Genomic DNA, 23,650 nt, shown 5'->3' with positions numbered 1-23,650 from the left:
GTCTGTGATGAGAGAGGGTGGAGGGTGCACAGGGCTGGTGCCAAGGGGTTGGCAAGGGGCAAGCAAACGAGGACAAAAATTATGTGGGGGCTTGACCGTGTGAGGAAAGGGCTAAACTGAGCTGGCATTGCTGATGATTGTTGAGCATCTGGAAGGTGCCAGCACCCCCTGAGCCTGTGGGGGGGGGTTGGGGTGGGGAGAGTGTTTGTGGGGGGATGGAGAGTCATGTTACTCTTCAGGCACTCCGGAGATTGATTGATTGATTTATATTTAGTTATTTTCTGGCTGCGCCACACGGCTTGTGGAATCTTAGTTCCCCAACCAGGGATTGAACCTGCACCCTCAGCAGTGAAAGCACGGAGTCCTAACCATTGGACCCAGGGAATTCCCCACTCTGGAGATTTTAAAAAGCCCACGGTCATGGTGGGTGCATGGGAGGCCATGGAGAGGATGGACACCCTCACCCCGCTCCAACTTGCCCCACAGGATGGATGGTAAGCGGCGACCAGGCCCAGGGCCTGGGGTGCCCCCAAAGCGGGCCCGTGGGAGCCTCTGGGATGAGGATGAGGCATATCGGCCATCGCAGTTCGAGGAGGATCTGGCGCTGATGGAGGAGATGGAGGCAGAGCACAGGCTGCAGGAACAGGAGGAGGAGGAGCTGCAGTCGGCCCTGGAGGGGGCTGCAGACGGTGAGACCTAGAGCAGGAGCCCCTTGCACCCCACACCTGTCACGCCTCTGAACCGTGGAGCTGACCTGTAACCTCTAACTGCCAGCCCCCGGCTCACTTTGAGCTCCACAAGGGGCTGACCTTTGACCCCATGTCAGTAGGCCACCTCTGTTTCCTGTCACTTCCAGTCTACCTTTGACCCTTGACTCCTCAGTCTCTCTCGAGTTTCCAGCCTGATCCAGACCACGACCTCCACCTGACTTTCTTTTCACGAATCTGATGCCACCTGAGGGATCCCTGGCAGGGCTGGGAAGGCAGTTAGCGCTGATTTCCGAAGCAGGCCCACAACTCCATGGAGCCCTGCGTCCCTCTCCCCCATCCAGGGCAGCTCTCCCCGACAGCCACAGATGCCCGGTGGCTTCGGCCCTCCCCACCCGCCCTGGACCCCCAGACGGAGCCCCTCATCTTCCAGCAGTTGGAAATCGATCATTACGTGGGTGAGTTTGGGGGACAGAGGCCTGGCGGGTGGGAGGAGGGGCCCTGGGCTCCCGGGTGGAGGCTGGGTCAGGTCAGCTCCTCTGGCTCTGTGGGAGGAGATGGACACAGATAGTCCCCGCCCAGGTGACCAGGGCTGCGAGAGGGAGGGACAGGGCTGGGGTGGGGGCATCCTGGAGGAGGGGGGCATCTTCTAAATGAGGCCTGAAGGAGCTGGCTCCTCGCAGAGGGGAGAGGCGTGTGGCGTGGTATCCATTCGTCCATCCAGTTAGTCGGGAACAAATGAGTGTCTGCACTGAGGCAGGCCCTGTTCCAGGCAGACCAGGTCCCTGTGCTCAGAGGCTCATGTTCTAGAAGGAGAGGCAGAATAAGAAAGGAAGTGGAGGGAATTCCCTGGCGGTCCAGTGGTTAGGACTCTGTGCTTTCACTGCCGAGGGCTCAGGTTCGGTTCCTGGTCGGGGAGCTAAGATCCCACAAGCCGCGTGGAGCGGCCAGGAAAAAAAAAAAGGAAGCGGAACGTGAGATGGTGGTGAGGGTTACCGAGGAGCATCGAGGAGGGTGGCGGTGCTGGGCCTCGCCTCATGGGTTGGGTGCTCCCTCTAGCTGTGCAGTGGGAAAAGGACTGTAAGGAGGACAAGGGTGGACATGTAAACCAGGAGGGAGGCAGGCACACCTTTGAGGTGTCCGAGAGAGCAGCCCCTGCCTTACCCTGTGACGCCCCCAGGCCCAGCACGGCCCCTGCCTGGGGTGCCCCCGCCGTCCCAGGACTCCGTGCCGGTGATCCGCGCCTTCGGGGTCACCGACGAGGGCGTCTCTGTCTGCTGCCACATCCACGGCTTTGCGCCCTACTTCTACACCCCGGCACCCCCCGGTGAGTGGCCCCGACCCAGAAGACCCCTCCTCGCCCCTACCGCCTGGAGGCCCCCTGCACTTCTGACCTGCCCTCCCACACCCAGGGTTTGGGCCTGAGCACCTGAGCGACCTGCAGCGGGAGCTGAACGCGGCCATCAGCCGGGACCAGCGCGGGGGCAAGGAGCTCACGGGGCTGGCCGTGCTGGCCATGGAGCTGTGCTCCCGGCAGAGTGAGTGCTGCCCCAGGGACCAGGTGGGTGGGGGTCCCTCCAGGCCGGTGCCAACCCGCTCTGTCTGCAGGCATGTTTGGGTACCAGGGGCACGGCCCCTCCCCGTTTCTGCGCATCACCCTGGCGCTGCCCCGCCTCGTGGCTCCCGCCCGCCGCGTCCTGGAGCAGGGCATCCGCGTGGCCGGCCTGGGCACCCCCAGCTTCGCGCCCTACGAGGCCAACGTTGACTTTGAGATCCGGTACGGCCCCCGCCTCGCTTCTCCAGCCTTCGCCTCCTTCCCCTCACCCCCCCGGCCAGCCTCTGCCCACTGACCCTCATCCCCCTGCAGCTTCATGGTGGACACGGACATCGTCGGCTGCAACTGGCTGGAGCTCCCGGCTGGGAAATACGTCCTGAGGCCGGAGGGGAAGGTGCGTGGGTCCCCGGGGTGGGGTGGGGGGCGCAGAGCCGGGACCCTGCAGACGCTCACCCACCTCGTCCCCACAGGCCACACTGTGTCAGCTGGAGGCGGACGTGCTGTGGTCGGATGTGGTCAGTCACCCGCCAGAAGGGCAGTGGCAGCGAATCGCACCTCTGCGGGTGCTCAGTTTTGATATCGAGTGCGCTGGCCGCAAAGGTGTGTCCCCGGGGCCTGGGGGTCCTCCCTCCCTCCTTCCGGATGTTAGTGATATGCCAGTCTCGCCCCGGGAGTCCCTGCACTTCTTAAGCTCCCTCAGGGAGAAGGGAGTAGACCCACAAGCAGACAGGTTATTAGAAGACTCGCAACACAAAGGAGGAAGGTGATGGAGACAGACAGGGCTGCTTCAGACAGGTGGGCAGGGGAGGCCTCGGGCGGGCCAGGGACTAAGCTTTGTGAAGAGGGAGGGGCCGGGGAGTGGGGCGGGGAGAGCATTCCCTGCAGAGAGAGTGGCCAGTGCAGAGGCGCTGGGGCAGGACCGGCCCTGTCTGTGAGGGATGGGGAAGCGGGCCGGGAGCTGCAGGCAGTGGGGAGCCAGGGTGGATTGTGCACGGTCTGCAGGCGGTGGGGACAGAAAGGAGTGGGTGGGCCAGGTGAGATTTAGAGGTGCACCCACCCGTTGTGCCACGAGGGAGCATCAGGGGTCAGGCCCCCGCCTCCCCCTCCTCCCTCCCCTTGCAGGCATCTTTCCGGAGCCTGAGCGGGACCCCGTGATCCAGATCTGCTCGCTAGGCCTGCGCTGGGGCGAGCCAGAGCCCTTCCTGCGCCTGGCGCTCACCCTACGGCCCTGCGCCCCCATCCTGGGCGCCAAGGTGCAGAGCTACGAGCGGGAGGAGGACCTGCTCCAGGTGGCTCTCGTTCCATGCCCCCCAACCCCCATTTTCCTCAGCCCCCCACACTGCACCTCCCAGGCGCGAAGCCGTTTTCTGAGCCATTTCCCCTCTGGATTCGTTATTTTCAGAAGCACCTTCCCAGTCTTTCTTCCACGGGTGGGAGGGCTCTTGGGCTGGGGGCTTCCAGAACATTCCAGGAGTGGGGAGGCTCCATGGCAGGGGGTTGACCAGGATGACAGCCTGGGTGACCCGGGGTGCTCCTGCCTCAGGCCTGGTCCACCTTCGTCCGCATCATGGACCCCGACGTGATCACTGGCTACAACATCCAGAACTTCGACCTTCCGTACCTCATCTCCCGGGCCCAGATCCTCAAGGTGTGGCAGGCGGGTGGGGGCATGGGGCTGCCCTCAGACACCCCACTGAGGGCTCAGGGTGTGGGCGGCTGCCCAGCAGCTCCACAGGCCTCCCCGAAACCCCGGCTCTGGCCCCGTCCCTGCCCCGTTCAAAGCCCAGAAGGTTTCTGTGGCTTTTGCAGAGGCGAGGAAGCATTCGTGGTTAAGTAAGAAAAGGCTCGTGTATTTGGAGGGGCAGATTGAAGCAGGCAGGGGTACAGTGCCTTATTCTTAGGGCTTTAAAATATGTCAACAAAAAATAAGGAAAAAAGGGGGTGTCCTTGAAGTAGGTGGCAAAACCTTGATGCTTGAATCTGGTGTGGGCCGGAGCAGGGCGTATGAGCTTGCAGGGGCTGCCGTAACAAAGCCCCGCGGTTGTGTGGCGTCTCTCAGTCTGGAGGCTGGAAGGCCAGTCAAGGTGTCCCAGGGTTGGTTCCTTCTGAGGCCTCTCTCCCAGCTTCCGGTTGCCTCAGACATTGCTGGAGTATACATGGCACTCTCCCTGTCTCTCCCGTCTGTGCATGTCTCTGTGCTCCAATGTCCCCTTTTTCTAAGGACACAGTCATATTGGATTAGGGCCACCCTAATGACCTCAACTTGCTCACCTGCAAAGACCCAATTTCCAAATGAGGTCACATTTTGAGGTACAGGAGTTAGGACTTCCGCATCTTTTGGGGGGACCCAATTCAACTCCTAACGGAGTATATTGTATTATTTTCTTCCTTTTCTCTATGTTTGGCCAGTTTCATAATGGAAAAAGCAAACAAGCACACTTTAAGGCCCCCAGCAGCTCCAGGGAGAAGCCTACCCCTGTCAGCCTGGCGTCTATACTCCAGCCTCCGCTCCCTGCCCTTGCCCTCCACCCCCAGCCTTGTTGCTCCCAGCCCAGCTCAGGCCTCTCCTCCACGTCTGGCCCCTGCGCACTCACTGTCGCCAGTGCAGACCTGGCGCTCCACACCGTGCCCTGCTCGTGCTCCCGCCTGGCCGTCCCCCAGGCCTCCCACCCCGAGCACCCGCTGCTTCCCCATCAAGCTCAGCACCATCCCCAAGTCTGCTCCTCCTCCAGCTCCTGCAGCCAGAGGTGCTGCGCCCCAGCCCCTGGGCACTGTCCTTCACGCCCACAGCCCTCGGGCCCCTGACTCTCCCTGTCCCAGCCTCCCATCCGTGCCTGCCCAGCCGCAGAGGGTCCTTCTGCCCCAGAGCTGCCCCTGCCCGCGGGGCTCCCAGCAGGAAGAGAGGGTGGCACCGCAGGGGGTGTCGTGGGTCTCGGCCCTGCGGATCCCGCCGCCACAGCCCCCGCCCTCCCACGTGCTGTGCCCCCAGGTGCAGACCTTCCCCTTCCTGGGCCGCGTGTCCGGCCTCCGCTCCGGCATCCGGGATTCGTCCTTCCAGTCCAGGCAGACCGGCCGGCGGGACAGCAAGGTGGTCAGCATGGTGGGCCGCGTGCAGATGGACATGCTGCAGGTACGGCCGGGCCGGGCGGGGGCCGCCCTCACAGGACGCTTCCCCGGGCCGCCGCCCACCCGCTGCCGCTCGCTGCAGGTGCTGCTGCGCGAGTACAAGCTGCGGTCCTACACGCTCAACGCCGTGAGCTTCCACTTCCTGGGCGAGCAGAAGGAGGACGTGCAGCACAGCATCATCACCGACCTGCAGGTGCCCGCCGCCCGCCCGCGCCGCTGCCCGCGCCGCTGCCCCTCCTCTCCCCCCACCCTCCCGACCCCGGCCCTCGGCGCCCATCTGCCTTCCCCGGCCTGGGACATCCGCCCCCCGCCTGTTCTCCTGACCTTCCCCTTTAGCTCCTACCTTCGACCTCTGATCTCGCCCGGCAGATGGGACCCCTGTCCCTACCCACTCCCGCGATCTCTGGCATGGCGACCTTTGTTCCACTGCCCTGCCCCGACCTCTGGGCCGCACTGGGTCCTCAGATTGTGCCCTCCTTTCCTCCTCCCTCCCACGCTGTCGCCTCCCTGGCCCCTAATCCCCGCCCCCGTCCCCAGAACGGGAACGACCAGACACGCCGCCGCCTGGCCGTGTACTGCCTCAAGGACGCCTTCCTGCCCCTGCGGCTGCTGGAGCGCCTCATGGTGCTGGTGAACGCCATGGAGATGGCGCGCGTCACCGGCGTGCCCCTCAGCTACCTGCTCAGCCGCGGCCAGCAGGTCAAGGTCGTGTCCCAGCTGCTGCGGCAGGTCAGCGGGCAGAGCCCAGGGCGGGCCCCGGCCACCACGCTCCCCGCTGAGGGGCCCTGCCCGCGCCCACCCACAGTTCCCACCTTCTCCCCTCCCAGGCCATGCGTCAGGGGCTGCTGATGCCCGTGGTGAAGACGGAGGGCGGCGAGGACTACACGGGGGCCACGGTCATCGAGCCCCTGAAAGGGTAAGGCCCGGTGGCGGGGTTGGTGGGGACAGGGGGGCTCCCCGCCCTGACTCCTCCCTGCCCCCCAGGTACTATGATGTTCCGATCACCACCCTGGACTTCTCCTCGCTGTACCCGTCCATCATGATGGCCCACAACCTGTGCTACACCACGCTCCTGCGGCCCGGGGCCGCCCAGAAACTGGGGTATGGCGGCCCCCCTCGCCACGTGTACCCCGAGACCACCCAGGGGCCGGCCTCAGGCGGGCTGGGGCTGGGGATCCAGAGCTAGTGGGGAGGGGAGGGGACTGGCAAGGGGTGGGGGGACCCTGAGACGGGATGGAGGAGGAGGAGCTGGGGAGGCCAGGCATCACCCCCACCGTCTTCGGCCCAGCCTGACCGAGGATCAGTTCATCAAGACGCCCACGGGGGACGAGTTTGTGAAGACGGCGGTGCGGAAGGGGCTGCTGCCCCAGATCCTGGAGAACCTGCTCAGCGCCCGGAAGAGGTGGGCCCTTGAGCCTGGCCGCCCACCCCCGCCCCGCCCGCCCCGGCTCAGAGCTCAGCCTTGCTGAGGCGGCCTGGCAATCCCTGTCCGTCATGGGTGCCCTTAGCTGCAGCTGTGCCGGAGTTAGAACAAGCCACCCCCTGCAGGCAGCTCCCTCCAGCCCCTCTGCTGGGCACCTCTGTGCAGTGTGCAACCTGCACAAATGTGTGTGGCACCCCTTTCTAGAAAGGCACCCTGACCAATGCCCAGGCCTGGGCCTCTCATCTGCCCCTGAGGCCTGAGATGCCACCTGAATGGCCTTTGCTTCCCCCTCCTCCTTCTCCTCCCAGGGCCAAGGCCGAGCTGGCCAAGGAGACAGACCCCCTACGGCGGCAGGTCTTGGACGGGCGGCAGCTGGCGCTGAAAGTGAGCGCCAACTCTGTGTACGGCTTCACTGGTGCCCAGGTGGGCAAGCTGCCGTGCCTGGAAATCTCACAGGTGAGTGCACCGCGGCAGGTAGGGGACGGACAACCACCCCCTGGGGAGAACCAGGGCTCAGTGTAGTAGAGGTCAGGGCCCAGATCGCCCCAACCCGCCGACCTTTTGGAGAGTGGATGCTTGTGCGATTGGTTCATTTGTTGGTTCAGCAAATACTTGCTGACCGTTCACTGTAGGTTGGGCCTTGTGCTCTGTGGGTCCAGCAGGTGACACAGTGGATGAGAGTTCCTCCCCTGGTGCCCAGCCTCACGGGGACACAGATGGTGACAGCAGTAAATGTGTTTGGGAAAGCAGTTGGCACTCTGTAGACAAATAAATTCCGGGAGGGCTGGGGTGGGGCGGGGCGGGGGAGGCAGAGGCCGAGGGACTGAGGGAGGGAAGCAGTTTAGCTCATTCTTTCCACCTGTCACACAGTCACCTGACAGCCCCTATGTCCCTGGCAGTCTCCACCCCAGCCCACCTCCTCCCCTGGTCCCCATGAGGGTGGGGGAGCAGAGAGCAAGTTCCCTCCCTCCTCCTGACGGGAGAACAGGGCCGTGTCTCTATCGGGGGGCTGGGGCGGGGCTGGGGGGTCACCCAACAGCACAGTCAGGCTCTGGCAGTTGATGCGCGGTGTGTTCTCGGTCACAGTTGGAACAGGCACGAGGGTCCCCCGTCCCGTCCCAGTGAGGATGCTTGGCCGGGGCTAGGGCAGTGCTCTGCTCTGAGGGAATGTGGGCATGAAAGCCCGCTACCTCCCTCCCCGCCACAGCAGCACCCTAGGCCTGTGTACTCTGCTGTTCAGACAGAAAAACAGACCCACGGCACGACCACAGAGCGCCCGAGTCTGAGGCTCTGCCACGCTGGGATCAGTGCCTCAGCTCATGGCCTGAGAGATTCTTAGAGAGGTCTTCTGTCTAGCCCCTTCCCCTGGGGTTGGGGTCCCTGCACATTCCAGACTTGGTTACCTCCAGCCACAGGGAGCTCCCTTCATGAACATTGTGTCAGTCCTCACATGGCTGTGGGTGGAACACTTGGAAGCACTGGCAGTGGGTGGGCCTTATGCTGGGAGGGGCCTGTGCACACACACACCCACTTACAGTTCAGGGGCCCCCGAGCCCATCCTCAGATCCAGTGGTTCACTAAAAGGATTCCGAGAACTCAGAAAAGCTGTCATACTCATGGTTATGATTTATTACAGTGAAAGGATAGGGATTAAAACCAGCCAAGGGCAAGGCACGTGGGGCAGAGTCCAGGGGAGACCAGGTGGAAGCTTCCAGTTGCCTTCCCCAGGGTAGTCCTGCAGAGAGCAGTTATTCCTCCCGGCACTGATGTGTGACCATACACACGGTACTGCCCATTGGGGAAGCTCCCCTGAGCCTTGGTGTCCTGGGTTTTTATTGGGGGTCAGGTGCATGGAGCGCCACGTGACTGACCTTAGATACTCAGTCTCCAGTCCCTCCAGACGTCAAGCTGGATACCATGTGGCCCAAGGCCCCACCGTAAATCACGTTAGCACAGATCACCTGATGTGACCCAAGGTCCCTGATGAACAAAGACACTTGTCAGGCAGGACACGCCAAGGGCTTAGAGCAGCGGTGCCCAACCTTTTTGGCACCAGGGACCGGTTTCGTGGAAGACAATTTTTCCATGGACCTGGGGTGGGGGGGGATGGTTTGGGGATGATTCAAGTGTATTACATTTATTGTGCACTTTATTTCTATTATTATTACATTGGAATATATAATGAAATAATTATGCAACTCACCGTAATGCAGAATCAGTGGGAGCCCTGAGCTTGTTTTCACTTGCCACTCACTGATAGGGTTTTGATATGAGTCTGCAAGCAACTGATTTATGATGGTCTCTGTGCAGTCAAACCTCTCTGTTAAGGATAATCTGTATTTGCAGCCACTCCCCAGCGCTAGCATCACCGCCTCAGCTCCACCTCAGATCATCAGGCATTAGATTCTCACAAGGAGTGCTCAAGCTAGGTCCCTCACACGCACAGTTCACAGTAGGGTTCGTGCTCCTGTGTGAATCCAATGCCGCTGCTGACCTGACAGGAGGCGGAGCTCAGGCAGTAATGGGAGCAACGGGGGAGCAGCTGTAAATACAGATGAAGCTTTACTTGCTCGCCTGCCTCCTGCTGTGCGGCCTGGTTTCTAACAGGTCACGGACGGTACTGGTTCATGGCCCGGGGGTTGGGGACCCCTGGCTTAGAGGTTCCCTCCTAGGAGCCAGCCAAGAGCCAGGCCTCTCTTTGGGCGAGGTTAATCTCTTACAGTAGGCCACCCTTACTGCTCTGACTGGCCCTTCATAATCTCTGGGGGCATCTCCCATCCTCCTTGGTGGAAAGAAGTGGATGTTTGGCTGTCAGGTTCCAGCCCCCAGGGGAGGCCAGGCAGGAGGGTGTGGCTTTGCTTCCCCTGGGGCTTCCTCGTAGCGGCTGCTGCTTCCTGGCCTTGTCTCTCTGTCATTTCCCTCTCAGCCCCTTCCCTCAGTCTCTGTTATGTCTCTGTTTCTTAGCCTCTTTCCCTATTTCTGTCTCTCAAGCTTATGGGGGCAGCAGAGTGGAATAAAAAAAAAAAAAAAATACTGAGTCATTCCAGAAAGAAGTTAGAAAGAAAAAGGAACATAGAACAGGTGGGACAAATAGAAGACAGTTAGTTGGATGGTAGATTTAAGCTCAGATATAATCAGTAATTACACTAAACATAAGTGGCCTCAATGCTCTAGTTAAAGACAAAGGTTTTCTGGGTGGATCCAAACAAAAACAGAAGAGTCACGCCTGTTTCTCCTTAGTGCGTCCCTTCTCCTCCCCCAGCTTCAGTTTCCTTATTTGGAGAGGAATGGTCTTTCCATGGCCCTGGTATAGCACCCTACCTTTGGGGGGACATTCCTGATTGCCCAAGGGTAGGGGGATGGGACCAGGAATGGCAGTAGTCTTGCACCACCACGGAGAGCTGCCGGCAGTGTCTGCAGGTTCTCAGCACCTCTGTGGGGAGAAACACTGAGCTGATAGCCTCTTCTGGCTCCAGCCTTGCCACCACTGTTTGCTGCGGTCAGTTCCTCCTCTGGGCCCAGAGCTCTGGGCCAGGGACCTACTTCCAACAGACCATTAAGGAGCAGCTCAGTAGCCGCATTTTGCAGATTTGGAGACTGAGGCCCAGAGGGGCAGTGGCTCACCCATACTCACACCTGCAGAGAGCAGCAGAGGTGGGACCCTAAGCCCGTGTTCCCTGGGGACGGCCCCTGGGCCCTCACTCTGCCTGATTCTCTCTCTGACAGAGCGTCACTGGGTTCGGGCGCCAGATGATTGAGAAAACGAAGCAGCTCGTGGAGTCCAAGTACACGGTGGAGAACAGCTACAGTGCCAATGCCAAGGTCAGGGGCTTCCTGCCTGCCCACTGCTGGCCTGAGACAGGCCTGGGGCTGGTGTGGGAAGTGCAGGGGCCGCCAGCATCTCCCCAACCCTCTGGGTCACGCGTGCCCCTCCCCAGGTGGTGTATGGTGACACTGACTCTGTCATGTGCCGATTTGGCGTCTCCTCTGTGGCTGAGGCCATGGCCCTGGGACGGGAGGCTGCGGACTGGGTGTCTGGCCACTTCCCCTTGCCCATCCGGCTAGAGTTTGAGAAAGTAAGTGGGGGCCCCCCAGCGCTTGGAGTGGGCAGACGTGGGTCTTGCCAGTTTTCGGGGGGTCTCTGATTCTCAGGGTGCCTGCAAAGTTTGAGTGCGTTTGGGTAGGGTTCTCCTACTGCGTCAGCATCCAGGAACGCCCATTGTTGCTTATGTCTCCATTTCGAGGTGCGCTGACCTGGGTGCCCTGGGTATCCTATTCTTTGAGTTCATCAGCCCCAGTTTTATTTATTTACTTAAAAAAATTTTTTTGACCATGCTGTGCGGCATGCAGGATCTTAGTTCCCCAACCAGGGGTCAAACCCGCACCCCCTGCTGTGGAAGCGTGGAGTCTTAACCGCAGGACTGCCAGCGAAGTCCCTTATTTTTTTTAAATTTATTTATTTAAAAATTTTTTTCGTAAGCCCCAGTTTTGAGGTATTATGTTGCCTGGATCCTCCTGAGTTTGGGGACCTTGGTTTTGGAAACCCAAAAGCCTTGGGCTTTGCTACGCAGAACGGTGTCTGTTTCCTAAAGACCCCGTCGGTCTCGGAGCGTCTCTGGTTTTCAGGTGTTTTCAGGGGCTGTCCTGTGCAACAGCGGCCCTGACGGGGCAACTCCTGGATCGGGGCACCGCTGCCCGGTGCTCCCTGCCTCCCAGCGTGCGACAGGCTTGGGTCTGGGAGCCCTCACGCCGGATTCATCCCCCGCGTTCAAAGCTGGGGTCAGGCCTTGGGGTACACCTCTCAGATTTGGAGCCTGTCCATTTGGGGAGGTCCCTGCCCCAGGGCTCACTCCCTGCCCTTAGTCTCCTCTCTTTGCGGGGGTGCTGCCTGGTCTCCCCCGTCTGCCTCAGGTCTGTTTCAGGCCCCCGTTTGGGGCTCTCCAGACTTCACCCCAGTGTCTGGATCTCGGGTTTTAGGGTCTAGCTTTATCCCAGCCCATTTCCAACTTGGGGTCCCTGGAATGCTGAGGGTGTCCCCCTGAGCTGAGGTGCTGGGGTCTTGGGGTCCATCTTCCCGTGTCTCAATCCTGGGTCCCAGGGACCATCCCTGTCTGGCCCTGTCTGTTTCTGGGGAAGCCTCAGGATGGGGCACTGGCCCCCACAGCCTCAGGGCGTCTCAGCCGCGGGTTCCCCCCAGGTCTACTTCCCGTACCTGCTCATCAGCAAGAAGCGGTATGCGGGCCTGCTCTTCTCCTCCCGGTCCGACGCCCATGACCGCATGGACTGCAAGGGCCTGGAGGCCGTGCGCAGGGACAACTGCCCCCTAGTGGCCAACCTCGTCACCGCCTCTCTGCGCCGCCTGCTTATCGACCGGTGTGTGGAACCCTCACCCGGACCTGGAGCCCGGCCCCCAGCCCCTCCTCCCTTGGGGACACAGGTGTCAGGCCCAGCCCTTCGTCGGTGGCGGAGCTGTGGAAAGAGTGTGGGGTCGGACAGCTGCGGGTTCCGGCCCTGCCTCTGCCACTTGGCAGCCTGCGGCCGGGCAGGGCCCCTCCCCGTCCCTGGAGCGCATCCCGGTCCCCCAGCCTCAGGGCAGTGGAGGTGCTAGCCGGGCGGCCGCAGCCACCGGTGACGCCCGTCCGTCCGTCCGCCCCCCCGCAGAGACCCCGCGGGCGCCGTGGCGCATGCGCAGGACGTCATCTCCGACCTGCTGTGTAACCGCATCGACATCTCCCAGCTGGTCATCACCAAGGAGCTGACCCGCGCAGCCGCAGACTACGCGGGCAAGCAGGCCCACGTGGAGCTGGCCGAGAGGTCCGCCCAGCGCGGGAGGGGGCGGGACCGGCCAGAAATAGCCCCTCTCCCGCCAGCTGGGCCCACCACTTCCTACCCCCCAGCCTGCCCCCACCATCCCACCTGCCCTCACCCGGCCCGCCGCCTCGGTCTCCCCGCAGGATGAGGAAGCGGGACCCCGGGAGCGCGCCCAGCCTGGGCGACCGTGTCCCCTACGTGATCATCAGTGCCGCCAAGGGCGTGGCCGCCTACATGAAGTCCGAGGTCAGGCCCACCTGGGCTGCCCGCTCCCGCCCAGCTCTCCTCTGCTCTCACTTCTGCTTTCCAGGCCTGGCGGGGAGGGTGTTTCTCTCCGCAGGCCCCACGGGGCCTTGAGAACCGCCCCGCAACACACCCCGGGGAGTTGGCTCCGTGATGCTTTGCTCCCGGGCCTCCCGGTACCCTCTGGAGAGGCCCCCACCCCACCCCCCTTATTCTGACTCCTCCTGGCTCCATCCTGCAGAAGGGGGCCTAGCCTCACTGCACAGAGCGAGAGTCTCTGTCTCACCACCTCTGTTTCTGTGTCTCTTACTGGCTCCTTGATCCTGGCTCTCCAACTTATAATTCTCTTGGATTCATACTCTCCTCCCCCATCCTACCTGGATGTCCAGTGACCTCTGACCCCCACCACCCTTTCGTCAGTCCCCAGTTCCTGTCCCACTACCTCTTGGCTTCCAATCTTCAGCTCCAGCTCACATCCACCTTCACATCTCCTGTCCCCACCGTGAACTCTGACCCTTCCCTGGTGACCTGAGGGCTCCTACCTGTGGACCCTAGCATGGATCACAGGGCCCGTGGCCAGGGACCCCCATGACCTCTGACCCCATCCCAGTCTGGGCCCAGTGACTGCCCACCACCATTGCCCCCACTCATGACTGGAAGACCCACGGCAGTTCACAGTGCCCTTCACCCTGGCTGCCCGCTGTTGACCACAGCCCCTGCCCCCCTGCCTGGCAGGGACCGCAGCCCCTCATCCCTTCCCGGGCCCCTGTGTGTGTGGTGAGACCACACCGGCTGCTCTGCCCGCAGGACCCCCTCTTCGTGCTGGAGCACAGCTTGCCCATCGACACGCAGTACTACCTGGAGCAGCAGCTCGCCAAGCCTCTCCTGCGCATCTTCGAGCCCATCCTGGGCGAGGGCCGAGCCGAGGCCGTGCTGCTGCGTACGGCCGGGGGGCAGGCGGGGCAGGCGGGGGTACCGGGGTGGGGGTCGGGGGAGGGCACCTGGCCCACCGCCTGCCTTCACACGCAGGCGGGGACCACACGCGCTGCAAGACAGTGCTGACGGGCAAGGTGGGCGGCCTCCTGGCCTTCGCCAAACGCCAAAACTGCTGCATCGGCTGCCGCACTGTCCTCAGCCACCAGGGTGAGCACCGTCCCCGACCCCGTTCCCCTGGCCCTCCCACCTCTGCCATCACCCGAGGTCCCCGGCACCGACCCCACGAGCTGGCATGGCTACCTGGATAGGCCCCGGCCCCTGGGTGGGGGGCTCCTGTCTGCAGGCAGCCCCACGAGGGTCCTGGGCCCCCCGCCCCGGGAGTTCCCCAGGGAGTTTTCTCCACACACTTGCTCCCTTGTTCTCTCATCGATGGGGACTTTCAGAAGCCGGGATGGGCAGCGGGCGGGGAAGGGGCAGGGGTGGGGCGGCCCAGGCTGACCTGCCCCCTCCCCCACCCCAGGAGCCGTGTGCAAGTTCTGCGAAGCCCGGGGGTCGGAGCTGTATCAGAAGGAGGTGAGGGGTCAGGGGAGGCGGGGAGGGGCAGCTGGGGGTGCACAGGGCCGCCCACTCAGCCCTTCCATCCCCAGGTGTCCCACCTGAATGCCCTGGAGGAGCGCTTCTCGCGCCTCTGGACCCAGTGCCAGCGCTGTCAGGGCAGCTTGCACGAGGACGTCATCTGCACCAGGTGGGCACGCCTGTTGGGCCCCAGCGCTGGACTGCCCAGGTTCCTCCGAGCTGCCGAGGCCTATGGACCAAAGCCCTGGCTCTGGGCTCTCAGGCTTTGGCGCCCCCCCCGCATTGCCGACCCTCGGCGTCCTGGCCTGCAAAACGGGCCAGTGCCCATCCCAGCCTTCTTGGGGTGGGGTTGGGGGCTGCTGAGTGGGGAGCGCTGGGCACCCAGTATCTGCCCGGGAAATGGAGACACACACACACACACACACACACACACACACACACACGGTCCTGGCCCCCTCTGCCAAGGCGGGGCCAGCCTTTCCCCAGGGAACGGGTGGGCGGGGCGGGTTCCCACGCCAGGTGCCAGGTGATATACGGCTGGTGGCCCAGCGCCTGAGCGAGCACCCGCTGTTATCGGCTCCCCCCATGCCCGCTGAGCAAACAGCCCATCGTGGGAGGGGGGTTGGGTGGGCAGCATACAGGGGCCAAAGTCCTGGGAACGGCCCCTGCCCCACCACTGGGCTGGGCAACGGGACTCTGGTGTGCCCCGGGCAGCGGCAGTGGCCCTGACCCCCGTCCTCACCCGCAGCCGGGACTGCCCCATCTTCTACATGCGCAAGAAGGTGCGGAAGGACCTGGAGGACCAGGAGCAGCTTCTGAGGCGCTTCGGGCCCCCCGGCCCCGAGGCCTGGTGACCTCTGACCTCGGCCGACTTCCCACAAGAGCCTTGTGGCGTGGGATGGGAGGAGAATTAATAAAGTTCAGGCCTTTTGTTACCCGGTGCTTTGTAGTCCCTGGGGGGTCGTGGTCCACTGTCGTAAGCTCTGGCCCAGATGGGTTAGCTCCACTCAGTGGGATCCGCTGACCCCCAGGAGGCCCTCACCGGACTCCTTCACCCTCCCTGCAAGATCCCTGGGCCGGGTCTCGCCCCCACCCCCACGAGCCCTCCCTCGAGGCCCCAGTGAGCAGAGCATCTATGGGCACAAGCTCCTCTGGCCCGGCTGCCCCGCCCTCCAGGTGCTGACCTGTTTCCTCCAGGCCTGGGGCAGCCCCTGGCTTGGAGGCTCCCACTCCCCGGAACGACCAGGGGGACCCCCCTCCCATGTCACACACCCACAATGTTTCCACCTTGGGGTCCCCACCGGCTTCGGGCCTGGGTTTTTCTCAGGGACCCCAGCCCAACCCACGTCTACTCTGAGAGCCCGACCCCCCCCCCACCTCTGACACCCCCCCACCTCTGACACACCCCAGTGCTCTCGTCCGCCGGTGGTCTCTGCGTGCCCCCAGCGCCCAGCCACCCACTCCCCTCTGGTGCTGGGTCCAGAGCCTCCCCCTGCCCACAGGACCCCTTGACCCCTCCTTTACTTTTTCAGGGTCCCCCCAAATCTGGCTCCTCTCCCATCTCCACTCCTTAGGGTCAATCCCCCCATCCCAACCCTGGGGATCCCCAAATCCAGACAGACCCTGGGCCCACCCTCCCTGCCACGTGACCAAGGGGTTGTGCAATCCAGCCCCCTCCCCTGACTCCCTCCCTGAGGGGATTTTCGAGGAGGGCTGAGCTCACAGCGGCCGGCACCCCTGCCCCCCCCAGGGGGCTGGGCCAAGGTATAAATAGGGGTGGTGTCTGCAGGCGGCAGCAAGCCCAGCCCAGCACCACCATGCTCACCCTAGAGGCTGCACAGTAAGTGGGGGCCACCCGAAACTGGTACTCAGGACCCCTGCCCTGCACCTCACCTTTGACCCCTCTGCCGGGCCTGCCCCAGGGGTGGTGGTCTCTGCCCCACCCGGGGGGCAGGTGGGTGGGAGGGGAGGGTGGTCCACACTGTCTCTTGCCCCTCCTGGATCTCTTTCCTCTGCCACCTCGATTCCTTCCTCCGTCCCATCCCTGTCTCCCCTGGACCCCAAAGATCTCTTTTCCTTGGGATGCTTGCTTCTCTCTGCCCTGCTGTCCTCTCCCAAGTGGCCCTCCATCTCTGTGTCTGTCCCCGTCTCCTTCGGAGTCTCACTGCATCCCCGACTCACTCACTGGGTCTGTTCACTCTGCTGCTTAGCACATCTTTTCTGTTTCTGGGTCTCTGTTCTCTGCCTCTTGCTCCCTCTCTGTCTCTGTGTCTTTCTCTGTCTCTCCAGTTTGTCTCATCTCTCCTTCTGTCTCCCCATCTGTCCCCCACCCCATCTATCTGTGGGGCTTAATAAATACTTCCTACATCCCATGCCATGTGAATTGTCTCTCCACACCTTTCTCCCTTCCCTCCTCTCCTCTCCCCTCTGCTGAGCCTCTTCTGTGTTTTTCCATCTCCACCCCGACGTCCATCTGTCCATCTCTCTCCTCCGGTCCAAGATGGACCCATTTAACCGACTCGCTCACCAAGGCCCCCTCCCCGCCCCCACCCGCCCTCGGGCGCCCACATCTCTCCGGGGACTTTCTCTCCCTCACTTTCCCTGCCCCCGCCCAGCCTCTGTCTATGCAAATCCCGGGGGAGGGGGAAACATTTGCCTGGCCCCCGCCCCCCACTTCCTGTCCTGGTGGGGGTGAGTGTGGTGGGGCTGGTCTCACACAGAGACACGCAGCAGTGAACGAGCTGTGGTGGTCACAGCTGCAGCCGCCTATCCCCCATCTGCCCAACCACTTCGAGACTCAGGAGGCTGAAGACTCCCCTGACATGCCCCTGTGTCTCTCCCCCTCCAGGCTTGACGGGCCACACTTCAGCTGTCTGGTGAGTTGGGGCCCTGGGGGTCAGGGAGGGGTGGGGGGACCCACGTGGCCCATCGAGACCTCCCTGCCTCAGTTTCCCCCTCCACTCCTTCCTGTCCCTTTGGCTTTCTGACTTTTCCTCGGTATCTCCAAGGTCCCCCTTCCCACCCACCCCATCACAGATGTTTTTCTAACATCTCTTTCTTTCTCTCAGACTCTGGTCCACTTCCTCGAATGCGGAGGGGTGGGTCTTTGTGTCTTTGACTTTGTGTCCCTTCCTCCGTCCATCCCACGTTTAGTAAATCTACTTATTCCTTCTTCTCTTCTCTGCTTTACTTCGTATTTTAAAAAATTGAGTCTGGACTATTTCAGACACGCAGAATACTATACCCCACCCCCACAAACCCACAGCTCAGTCCAAGAAATAAAACCCCACTCACGTGCTGGAAAGAAACCCCTGTGGGTGCCCCTTCGCCAGCACATCCCACCCTCCTCCAACTTGAAGAGTTTTGCTTTAAAAAAAAAAAAAATTGAGGTTTGCCTTACAAGTCAAGAAAGAGACAAATCTTGTGTACAGCGCAATGAGGTTTTAACTTAGGCACACACCTGTGTAACCACGAACCAGACTGCGATATAGAACATTACCATCACTCCGGAAGATTCCCTCACGTCCCTTCCCAATCAATACACCCCTCTGATATTTTCCACCACGGATTAGTTTTGCTTGGTTTTGAGCTTTATATAAAGTGAATCACACAGGGTGACCCCTTTTGGGTCTGGTTTCCTCACGCGACATCAAGTGTGTGTCAGACGTTGGTCCTTTTTCCTTGCTGTATAGTACTCCGTCCTAGGAACGCACCACAGTTTGTGTGTCCATTCTCCTGTCTCTGGGCACTTGGGCTGTTTCCCGTTTGGGGGCTGTTACTAAAGCTGTGCTGATTATTCTTGAACAAGGCTGTTTCGTAGAAATACGTTTTCAGTGCTCATGGGTAAATACCTTGCAGTGAGATCACTGGTTTATCAGGATGGCATATATCTAGTTTTAGACTTTAATTGCTAAAGCAACATGACTCTTGGGATGAATCGGAGTGATATGGAGGTGGATAAAAAAAGCATGGAGAGCATCTTTGCCTCTGTTAAAAACACTTCTGTGCCTCTCACCCTTCAGCCCCCTCCCCCTCCCCCAGGCAGGCAAGACTGGGGGAATTCATCTACACCTTCCCCAGCTGCTACAATGTCACAACCGTGTATCGGTGAGGTGCTGGGCTTCCTGGGAGCCCACAGTCTTAGTGGGAGCTGGCTGCTGTGTCCCTTTGCGAGACCCTGGTCTCTTTCTATGTGTCCTTGCCTGTGTCTCTCATTCTGTGTGTGTGTGTGTGTGTGTGCGCGCGTCTGGGTCTGGGCCTTTGTGTGTTTCTGCTGTGTTGTATCTATCTCCCAACTCTGTATCTCTGAATGTCCCTCTCTTTGCCCCTGTCTCTGGTGCCTAGTCTCTGTGTCTCTCTTTCTCTCCCTCTCCCAGCCTGTCATAGTCTCCCCGCTGGTCCAGGGTGGGGTGGGGTGTCCCTGCAGCCTGGGTTGACCCCTTTTCTTTCCCAACCCCTACCAGTACCCAGATGGGGTCTTCTATGACCTGGACAGCTGCAAGCACTCCAGCTACCCTGACTCAGACGGGGCTCCTGGTGAGTGACCCTGGCCCAGCACCCTCCCCACCTGTCCCTTGGGCCCATTTTACAGATGGGAGAGCTGAGGCCCAGGGGAGGCTGTCACCTGGCACAGCAGGACAAGGTTAGCCCAGGCCTCCAGACCTCCTCCCCTTTCCTCTCCCACTCACCCGCTTGCCCATGCAAATCCTGGGGTCAGAGATTTGCACAGCCCACAATGGCCCCTCTGTGCCAGTGCAGGGGCTTCAAGGGGGAGGGGGCCGAGGCCAGACCTCTCAGCTTCTGATTCAGCGCCCTTCCCCCCAGATCTATGGAGCTACGGCCTCAGTCCAGCTGTCCCAGCCGCCTCCTATGAAACCTTTGACCCGGCTGTGGCCACCTTCGGCCACACCCAGGGTGTCCAGCTCTGTTACGGACCCTCAACCTACAGCCCTGTGGGGAACCTGGACCCGGCCCCCAGCCTGGAGGCCCCGGGGCCTGGTTTCCCAGCATACCCCATGGAGGACTTCACAAGCCAGGTGAGGGGGCAGGGTGACCATGAAAATCCCCATCATTTGATTGAGGTTTCCTAGGTGCCAGGCACTGCATCAAAACCTGTGCACACCGGAACCCCTTCACCCCTGTGACGACCCTGTAAGGTTAAGCAGCATTATTACTCCATTGCACCATCGAGCCAACAGAGGCACAAACGTGGGTCAGGGGCAGCACCAAAGGCCATTGTCTGTGTGGAGCAGGCTGTCATGGAGGTGGCCTGGGCATCCCCTGGCCACGCCATGGAGACCTGAACCGAGGCCAGAGGGCAGGCTGTAAGCAGAGCAGGGAGGGCCACGGCCAGGGGCCAGGAAGAAGCCAAGGGACGAAAGCAGAGGGAGTGAGAGAAGGGGGGCCTCCCCCTGGGACTACAGGTAACCCTGACCTTCCACAGACCCTGGGCCCCCTGGCGTACGCCCCATACCCCAGCCCCGTGCTGTCAGAGGAAGAGGACCTCCTGCTGGACAGTCCCGCCCTGGAGGTCTCGGACAGCGAGTCGGATGAGGCCCTCATGGCTGGCCCCGAGGGGAGGGGATCTGAGGCAGGTATGTGGGTGCAAGTGGGGTGGGAGGGACTCCAGCTGGAGATGGGGGTGGGAGGTTAAAGGAACCGTGTCTTCCCAAGCGACTACTATATATACTCCAGCGCTAAGGGCAGTTCCCACATCTGCCATCTGCTGGCTGTGTTGCCTTGGGCAACTGTCTCTACCTCTCTGTGCCTTGGTCTCCTCTCTGTACAGTGGCGATGACAGTAATAGTGTCTATTGCTGGTGGTTGGGAGGATTAGGGGGGATCATACGTGTCAATGAGATAGCAGTGTTTGGCACTCAATAAATCTTCACCATCATTATGGACACAATAGCAAAAGAAATCATCACAATATCAACTCCCATCTATTATTCAACCCCTGCTTCTGTCCCTGTGCCCGACCTCCATTACTCACAACCCCTGGAAGTTGGAATTATTAGTTACTTTCCCTGTCTGGGCCTCAGTTTCCCATCTGTAAAATGGGCATTGTTATTATCATCCCTATCTCGTGGGGTTATGATGAAGATTAAATGAGCTCATAATTGTTCAGTGCCTAGCGCAGCACCTGGTACTAAGCACTTCAGAAAGATTTGTAAAAACACACACACATTTATAGCTGAGGAAACACCAGCTCAGAGAGGTTAAGTCACCACCCCAACGTCACACAGCTGGAAAATGGCAGAGGTGGGGTTCTTGTATCCAATGCTTGCTGTGAACCCCCCAACTCTATGGGGCCCTTGCTGCTTATAGGAGCCCGGGAGTCAGACCCCTTGGCCTCTCCCAGGATCCCAGTCCCCATGGAACTGACACGCTGAGAGACCCGGAGCTGGAGAAATGGCCACATTCAAACCCACTCCAGATCTCTTCACCACAAGTCAGCTCTGTCATAAGCCTTTGAGGAGCATTGCCAACCCATTTCACAGATTCATCCATGCACTCAACAGATATGTGCTGGCCACCAAGCAGACACAGGACAGACACACATCCTGAAAAATAAAGCAGGGATGAGAGATGGGGGTTCTGGGGTGACACCTTCAGGAAAGGGGAGCAACTTGCCCCGGATGGGGGTGTGGCACAGACAGAGACAGGCAGGTGTTACCTAGCAGCCACCTTCGTCACCCCAATTCTCTTGATGGGGAGACAGAGGCTTCGCGGTTCCGGGGCGGGGTGAAGCGGGGAGGGGGTGGGGCGGGGCCCGAAGGAAGCTCCAGCTAACACGCCCCGCACCCGCCGCAGGGGCCCGCAAGAAGCTGCGCCTGTACCAGTTCCTGCTGGGGCTGCTGACGCGCGGAGACATGCGCGAGTGCGTGTGGTGGGTGGAGCCGGGCGCCGGGGTCTTCCAGTTCTCCTCGAAGCATAAGGAGCTCCTGGCGCGCCGCTGGGGCCAGCAGAAGGGCAACCGCAAACGCATGACCTACCAGAAGCTGGCGCGCGCCCTGCGCAACTACGCCAAGACCGGCGAGATCCGCAAGGTCAAGCGCAAGCTCACCTACCAGTTTGATAGTGCGCTGCTGCCCGCCGCCCGCCGGGCCTGAGCCCGGGGCGGCCTCTCGGGGGCTCTCAGGGGCTCCACGCCTGTGTCACGTGGGCGTCCCCACACCCTAGGTCATAGGACCCACGGATCCCCCACCCTGGCTGTGGGGGCGGGGCGCTGCCACAATCCCTAAGCCCTGCCCAGGGTCCTTCTGGGATCCCCCCAGTCATGTCTGGGGCCTCTTTGGGATTCCCTTGTCATGTCCACGGGCCCCAAGATCTTCATGTCTTGGGTCGAAGGACCCAGAGACGACTATACTTATGTGTCTGTGTGGAGGGGCGGGGCAGGGCAGTGCTTCCAGAACCCCAAGAGCTTCTCTGGGATCCCCTTGTGATGTCTGAGATCCCTTGTGTGTCTGCGATCTCTCAATCTCATCTAGGGGAGGGTGAGCCTACAGATCATCACACCAAGAGGGGGACTCTGCCAGCACCCCTAAGCCCTGTCCAGGGTCTTTCTGGGATCCCCTTCTCATGTCTGAGTCCCTCCTGTCCCATCTGAGATCTAGTTATGTCTGGGTCCCTCTGGGAACCCTTTGCATACATGTCTCTGTGCCCATCTGTGACTTTCATTCTGTCTGTCCCCCCAAATTCCTTTGTCATTTTTGAGATCCCCTAATTCTCTGGAACCACCCCGCTATCACTTGTTTATGTCTGGAATTCTCCGATCACATCTACGGTGCCTCTGGGATCCTTTTGTCATGTCTGAAAACACCCTTGTCAGGTCTGGAGGGCGGACTTCAGTGAACCTTGTTGTATCTGGGCCACCTCTGCGATGCCCTTGTTTGTCTGGAATCCTCCAATCACATCTGAGGCCCCTCTGGGATCCTCATCTGGTATGCCCTTTTGGGGACCCCACCAACAGCTCCGAGTTCTCCTGGGGACCCTCCCCCTCCGGTAATGCCCTCCCTAGGGCCATGCTGGGGATCAATTCTGGCCACTCAACTGATTTCTGGATGACCGTGGCAGCCCTCTCCATGTCAGTTCTAACCAGAGACTTTGCACAGTCCAGCAACAGTGGACCAGCTTTTCGGTGTGGAGAGGCTGGAGCAGGGTGGTGGCCGCTTCTAATGGGGAATCTGTTTTCCAATCTGCTCAAGTCCCCATTGCCCCTGGCTGTCATACCCCGGTGGCTTCTCTCAGTTGTCCGTTCGCGCCAACCATTCTCGTGTGAATCCAGCCTGAGCAGAAGCCCGGATGAACTGTGGGAGCTCTGATTGGAACCCTCGGGGGGTGTCAGAGGCTGTGGGCTAAGAAGCCAGAGTCCCAGGTCCTTGAGCCTGGGTGGCTGGGGGATCTAGGGTGAAAGACTTGCTGCTTCTGGGCCAGTTTGGCCCTTCTGTGAAAGGGGAGAGGAGGAGGAGGAAGATCTCGGAAGTCCCTTGCAGCCCTGTCAAGCCTTTGATACATCTCCTGAAATCCGCCCATCCGCCCACTGGTGGCCAGAAGGAAGACGAGGAAGGAGCATCAAGGACCCAGAGAGGGAAGAGGTCCTTGAGGGGGGCACACAGCGGCTGGTAGCAGAGCCCAGGCTGCGACCTGCCCTCAGGAGGACAGCACACCCCCCTTCCTGGGGCGGTGCCAGGGACGAAATGTCTTTTGGGAGGGCCTCCTCTTGCAAATGAGGTACCTTTCACGAAAACTATCATCATCACCCCAAGTGTGGAATAAAATAAAATAAATCAAGGTAGACAGAGCTTCTAGGACCCCTTGTCAGGGACCGCAAAGCTGCCCATCAATCCGGGCCTGCTGGCCCTCAGAGACACTGGGACGGCGAGGGGGGAGATAAGAGAGGAGGTGCAAGAGGCAGTTAGAGCCAGACCAGGCCGAGCCTTGAAGGCCGCGGTCAGGGCTTGAGATGCAGGCACTGGTGGTTCGATTCAGTTTTTGTCTCCGTCTCTTCTTGACGATTGGAGTTCTTCCCCACCCTCTTCCTGATTCCCTTTCCGTCTGGGTCTTGTCCCCCCCTTTCTGAATTTCTGCCCTCCTCCGGATCTCTGTCCCACTCTCGCTGGATACAGCCCGCGGGTAGCGAGCGAGGCTCTCGGCTCTCCAGGCGCTCCACCAACCGGCTGGGCCCGCAGGAGCCGCGCAGCAGTCTGCCTGGCAACCCATGACGTCACAAGGAGGCTGCCTTCGGGTTGGCTCCGCGCTCCGTGGAGGCGGG

At 61.0% G+C, this 23,650-nt stretch overlaps 2 protein-coding genes across 3 annotated transcripts; both read left to right on the top strand.

The window, feature by feature from the left end:
• Positions 1–487: 487 nt before the first annotated feature.
• On the top strand, positions 488–15,231 carry POLD1 (DNA polymerase delta 1, catalytic subunit). The gene is made up of 26 exons (XM_036833391.1): positions 488–689; positions 1,052–1,165; positions 1,888–2,034; positions 2,120–2,245; positions 2,316–2,484; positions 2,575–2,656; positions 2,733–2,862; positions 3,385–3,551; positions 3,806–3,910; positions 5,252–5,392; positions 5,471–5,581; positions 5,926–6,117; positions 6,216–6,304; positions 6,373–6,489; positions 6,677–6,790; positions 7,120–7,267; positions 10,538–10,633; positions 10,750–10,887; positions 12,009–12,184; positions 12,473–12,625; positions 12,766–12,868; positions 13,673–13,805; positions 13,895–14,008; positions 14,322–14,374; positions 14,449–14,546; positions 15,126–15,231. The coding sequence occupies exons 1-26, from the start codon at positions 488–490 to the stop codon at positions 15,229–15,231; spliced, it is 3,324 nt and encodes a 1,107-aa protein (XP_036689286.1).
• Positions 15,232–16,194: 963 nt separating this feature from the next.
• SPIB (Spi-B transcription factor) lies at positions 16,195–23,034 on the top strand. Of its 2 annotated transcripts, none has more exons than XM_036833504.1 (6): positions 16,195–16,217; positions 17,226–17,253; positions 18,841–18,913; positions 19,202–19,413; positions 19,821–19,971; positions 21,190–23,034. In XM_036833504.1, exons 1-6 carry the CDS (start codon positions 16,195–16,197, stop codon positions 21,486–21,488), a joined length of 786 nt encoding a protein of 261 aa, XP_036689399.1. In that variant the 3' UTR covers positions 21,489–23,034. The 2 variants fall into 2 exon arrangements, with proteins under 2 accessions (XP_036689399.1, XP_036689400.1); XM_036833505.1 differs by having other exon boundaries at positions 19,821–19,967; positions 21,190–21,290.
• Positions 23,035–23,650: the final 616 nt, after the last annotated feature.

Source organism: Balaenoptera musculus, chromosome 19, assembly GCF_009873245.2.
Source record: "Balaenoptera musculus isolate JJ_BM4_2016_0621 chromosome 19, mBalMus1.pri.v3, whole genome shotgun sequence".
Classification (NCBI taxonomy): Eukaryota; Metazoa; Chordata; class Mammalia; order Artiodactyla; family Balaenopteridae; genus Balaenoptera; species Balaenoptera musculus.
This window is presented reverse-complemented; position numbering and strand designations above follow the sequence as displayed.

Excerpts from the sequence above, each read along its gene's own strand:
- POLD1 (XM_036833391.1), top strand. The coding sequence starts at position 488 with ATGGATGGTAAGCGGCGACCAGGCCCAGGGCCTGGGGTGCCCCCAAAG. Across the intron at positions 2,246-2,315 it reads GGAGCTGTGCTCCCGGCAGA|GCATGTTTGGGTACCAGGGG; the intron begins GTGAGTGCTGCC and ends CTCTGTCTGCAG. Across the intron at positions 10,634-10,749 it reads GCTACAGTGCCAATGCCAAG|GTGGTGTATGGTGACACTGA; the intron begins GTCAGGGGCTTC and ends GCCCCTCCCCAG.
- SPIB (XM_036833504.1), top strand. The coding sequence starts at position 16,195 with ATGCTCACCCTAGAGGCTGCACA. Across the intron at positions 19,414-19,820 it reads TGGAGGACTTCACAAGCCAG|ACCCTGGGCCCCCTGGCGTA; the intron begins GTGAGGGGGCAG and ends GACCTTCCACAG. Across the intron at positions 19,972-21,189 it reads GGGGAGGGGATCTGAGGCAG|GGGCCCGCAAGAAGCTGCGC; the intron begins GTATGTGGGTGC and ends CACCCGCCGCAG.